At 30.5% G+C, this 4,614-nt stretch overlaps 1 protein-coding gene across 1 annotated transcript; it reads right to left on the bottom strand.

Annotated features, from left to right (window-relative positions):
- Window positions 1–595: 595 nt before the first annotated feature.
- LOC145684895 (uncharacterized) lies at window positions 596–4,382 on the bottom strand. The gene is made up of 3 exons (XM_081757247.1): window positions 4,294–4,382; window positions 2,042–2,093; window positions 596–894 (listed from the first exon to the last, which is right to left on the bottom strand). Exons 1-3 carry the CDS (start codon window positions 4,294–4,296, stop codon window positions 644–646), a joined length of 306 nt encoding a protein of 101 aa, XP_081613373.1. The 5' UTR covers window positions 4,297–4,382; the 3' UTR covers window positions 596–643.
- Window positions 4,383–4,614: the final 232 nt, after the last annotated feature.

Genomic DNA, 4,614 nt, shown 5'->3' with positions numbered 1-4,614 from the left:
CCAACGATTTCTTGATTACAAATACTGCCCTTGTGATTTTTAAAAATAATTTTATGCACGTGTCCAACAATTAAGTTATTACAAAAAAATGTTGCATTTTCACCTACCAAATTATCATTTTTATGAATATTTTTTTTAAATTCTTAGTTCATGGTTTCATTTCATTACCCCACCAACTGGAAAAAATTTCCGAACAGTACCTTTAGTGTAAGTCATTGATTTTTTTTTAATTCTTAGTTCATGGTTTCATTACAATAATTACCTTTCAGATAACTACGAAGGAACAGTAAGAAGGAAGACTACTAAAAGCTGGCATATAAGAAAGCACCTCAGGTTCGGCACGAATACTTGTAGCAATTGTTTCCCTAGATTCCGCTCAGAATGATACATTAAGATTTTCGTGATTACACTGCCATTCTATGTATATCTTTTATTTCCTAAGAGTGCACTAATCGTTGTTCTCAAAATTAACGAAATCACGTAAACTAAATTATTTATTATAAATTTTTGATAATAAACACCACTTTAAAGTTTATACTTTAATTTTAGAAGAGATATATTTAGAAAAAAGATCAATATTTTAAGATGCATTCATTTCTTTATTTTGTTCGAAAAGACGAATAATTACATATCTTTCAAACTCTTAACCAAGATAACCGATTCCACGTAGACCTTGGGCACCATATCCCCAGGCTCCGTATCCAAGACGTCCATAAGCTCCAAGACCATATCCACCAAGGCCGTATCCTCCAAGACCATACCCACTACCAAGTCCGTAACCACCAAGACCGTATCCGGTACCAAGTCCATAGCCACCATAAGCACCGACTACGGGAATTGTGGCAAGGGAGAGCCGGTTGTTATTTTGGCTGCTGACTCCAGTGCTGAGAACGGCTGAAAAGTACAAACGTGAGTATTATATTAATGAATTAAAAAGTACTTTTAGTGTTAAACTTGGTTAACAAGATAAGTTATATGAGCTGGTACCTTTATATTCAATATTCGGTGTTAATAGCATTTATTAAATATATTTCACTAATATGTAAATGTAGCATACTTTGCAGCTTGTTTTTGTACATGCTGTGATAGTCCTGAGTTAATTCAATTTTAGAATAAATCCAAGACGTATTTTTCGAAAAATGAATAGAAAAGTTTACTTTCAATTTTCAATGTGTGGTGTTGTGTGAAAGTGAGTAGATAGTCCTTCTGCAACCTTCGAATCGTTCTGTAGCACGGCAATGCCAGCTCGCACACAGTAACTGCCACAATTGTTTTTTCTGGACCAGAAGAACGTTGAAATCATGCTGCTTCCACCTTTTATTGCTGATGTATCACCAGTGATTTCTTTTTGTTCTCAACAATCAAGAATTTATTTCGAAGGAAGCGCTTTTGCTCTCTAAAAGAAGGCATCGAGGCACACAAACTGCTTGTTTCACAGATACGAACTTCGGGCTGACATAACTGTTTCTTGATGTGGTTGTGTCGCATGAAACAATAAATATCTGCGCACTTTAAGAGTACTTTGAAACGCAAGGAAAATTGCTGTGTTTTGATGCTCTCCGTTCTTTGATTTTCCTGTAACTTTCAGTGTAATCGCTATATTTGAATTTACGAGTTATTTTCCAATGGTAATATTTAGAGCAGTAGAATGCGAACAGAATGTTATACATAGATTTTTGTTATTTCAGTTGTTTGAATGGATGTATATTTGACGCTTGTTTCGTATATTGTGTTCATTATTACCCTTCGGAAGTTATTTTTTCGAGCTGCTCATTAATTTTTTTGTTCAACATGGACCCGTAAGAGCGTTACGCCTCTAGCATTGTCCTAGTGCTTACACAGGGGTATAAAGGTAGCACAGTGATTGCATAGAATCATTAATCAATAGGAAATCGTCGCATTAATAAACCAGGGTATGAATTACCCTTATTTGATAGTAATTGTTCAGGTAATAAACGACTGTAACATATTTAGCGTATTATAAAATACAACAGTATACTGTATAACCAAGATATTAATAAATAATTAAAATAATACATACCGTAAGAAGTTCCGAAGAACAAAGCAAGACACAGGAGAAGAGTAGAAGACATCTGTGGACAAGAAAATATATTTGTATATTTATATGTTATGCATTAATCCTACACTTTCATTACTCAGAAAAGGAAAAATAACATTTCTTATTCAGCAGCTCATATGTGGAACTTTTGTAACTTTCTGATAGCTTATGAGATCAATATCGAAGTAGAATAATTTAAATGCTAAGTGCACGTCCTCAATATATTACGGTTGCTAAAAGAAAAGCATGGTGCATGTCTGCCATGCATGCCTGGTGTAAATTAATACAGCCTTAGGTAGTGAATTATCATAGCATGTTAACACATTTTACAAATACTTATACGGATCATCCGTGCAGCAAATGTATATATATATATATATATATATATATATATATATATATATATATATATATATATATATATATATATATATATATATAAACACTTTAGTTTACTACCAAGGTTGAAATGATTAATCCAAAATGTTTTAAATGTAAATAAAAATTTGCAGAAAGTAACATGTTTCAAGAAATTATTAATTATTTTATTATAATTTAGATTAATTATGTAGATATATAAATTGTAAAAACGAAGAAAAGTTATTATTATTATTATTATTATTATTAGTAGTAGTAGTAGTAGTAGTAATAGTAGTAATAGTAGTAGTAATAGTAGTAGTAGTAGTTGTTGTTGTTGTTGTTGTTGTAATAGTAATAGTAGTAGTAGTAGTAGTAGTAGTAGTAGTAGTAGTCGTATTAGTAGTCGCAGTAGTGGTAGTAGTATTGTAAAAAATCTATATACATCGACATATGTCTACGAACTTTTCAGACTGCGTTTATATTATCCATACATCTCAACTTCTACTTATTATTTCTTCATTATCTCCAAGGAGTGTGAGAAAGCCTTAAAGAAACCTGAGGTCGTATCCTATGAAAATCGACTAATGTTGTCGATTACTAGGGTAATCGTGACACCAATTTTTTAAATCGCTAGTGGTGTTGGTGGGATTAAATTTATTCCATCATTCTCGACTGTATCCATTGGATATGTATAAACATAACATCTTGTTTTATAGTATGCAACAAATAATTAACACAATTAATTAGGCCACATATAAATAAAACTATTTTCATAATTAACTGATTATAATAAGATTAGTAACTGACGAAAGTTCATGAAATAAAATATGAATATATACGACCGCGAAATGTGTAAAAAAAAATCTAAAAACTATGAAAAATGATCTAACAATTTTAAAATGATAAAAATCTGTACCTGTAACTTTAAAGGAATATAACAAACATATCTAATGATAACTATCGTGTCCGCGATATAAAAATAACACAATGGAGTCTTTAGTTAAACCATTTAAATTTTATTTTGAGAGAAAGCAACTAAATAAAATAAAATATAAATTTAAACAATTTTATATTTAAGATAAGTGTAGCAAGTAATTATCGTAAATTGTACTTATTTAACGCATTTCACCACACTATCTAGCAACATAAACTTATCATGACTAATCTTTTATATATATATATCAACGTAAATTTCAACGCAAACCTCAACGTAATTCTCGTAAGTAGTTTCTAGAATTAACAATTTGTGTACTGAATATCAGAATGTGAAAATCAGGGACATTTTGGTCGTGATGAGTTTCCTAGAAACTATCCATCTTTCCGCAGAGATTCATACCGTTAAATAGTAAAAAAAATTGAAACGTCACAAAATTAATTATAAAATATTTCCCATACACAAATTAATTTAGGAAATATTTGATGAAAAAGAAAGCTCGAATGTATCCGCTTAGTTTACATACTATTGGAATACATCGTCACTGTTTTGACAATATAGAAACAAGTATTAAAATTTGCAGTTCAAATCGTTTTCCTTTCTACTGTCAGTTATATTCTCATGTGAAAATATGTTTACCTCAGTAAAAAATTAAGAGTATACTGCTCAAATAACGGAACGACAAAAATAATAATAAATATCCAGACATACGGAAAAAAGAAATAAACGAAACTTAGAAAAAAATGAAAAATCGAACAAGGAATACAGAGAACAAGACAATTGCCAAAATATGCAACAATTTTACTTTATATTTCATTTTTCTGTTCAGAACGAAGTGTATCATTATGTGCACTTGATGGGTATTGTGTACGCGATACCAGAAAAAAGGAGACTGTTCATTAACTTACACCTCTTAATGATTACATGCACAGTACATTACCATTTTGTTTATGTTTAAGCTTCCTTGAATATAGCTTCTGTTGTCGAACTGAACTGTAAATTGCCCCTATGTTGCTCTCTTTATATACCAACATATAAGGAAATCACAAAAGATGTATAAAATGTTTTCTCTGTTGTACTATTTCCTCTTATAGTGTTGCAAGAAATGATATTTTGAAGCGATTGATTTCCTTTAATTAATTATTTAAATTACTTTCTTCTACATTACTTCAAACGGCATGATATGATTGGTAATGTTGTCTACAAGGTTCTCATTGTATTATTGTAGAATGAAAATATTTTAAATGTTAGAAACTTTTGG

Source organism: Thermobia domestica, chromosome 5 (assembly GCF_964235325.1).
Source record: "Thermobia domestica chromosome 5, izTheDome1.hap1.1, whole genome shotgun sequence".
Classification (NCBI taxonomy): Eukaryota; Metazoa; Arthropoda; class Insecta; order Zygentoma; family Lepismatidae; genus Thermobia; species Thermobia domestica.
Note: the sequence above shows the minus strand (reverse complement) of the source record. Positions and strands in the feature narration are given on the sequence as shown.

What these genes read in the sequence shown, in the direction of transcription:
- LOC145684895 (XM_081757247.1), bottom strand. An exon ending in GTTCTTCGGAACTTCTTACG is followed by an intron (nt 895 to 2,041) that starts GTATGTATTATT and finishes TGTACTTTTCAG; the next exon opens with CCGTTCTCAGCACTGGAGTC.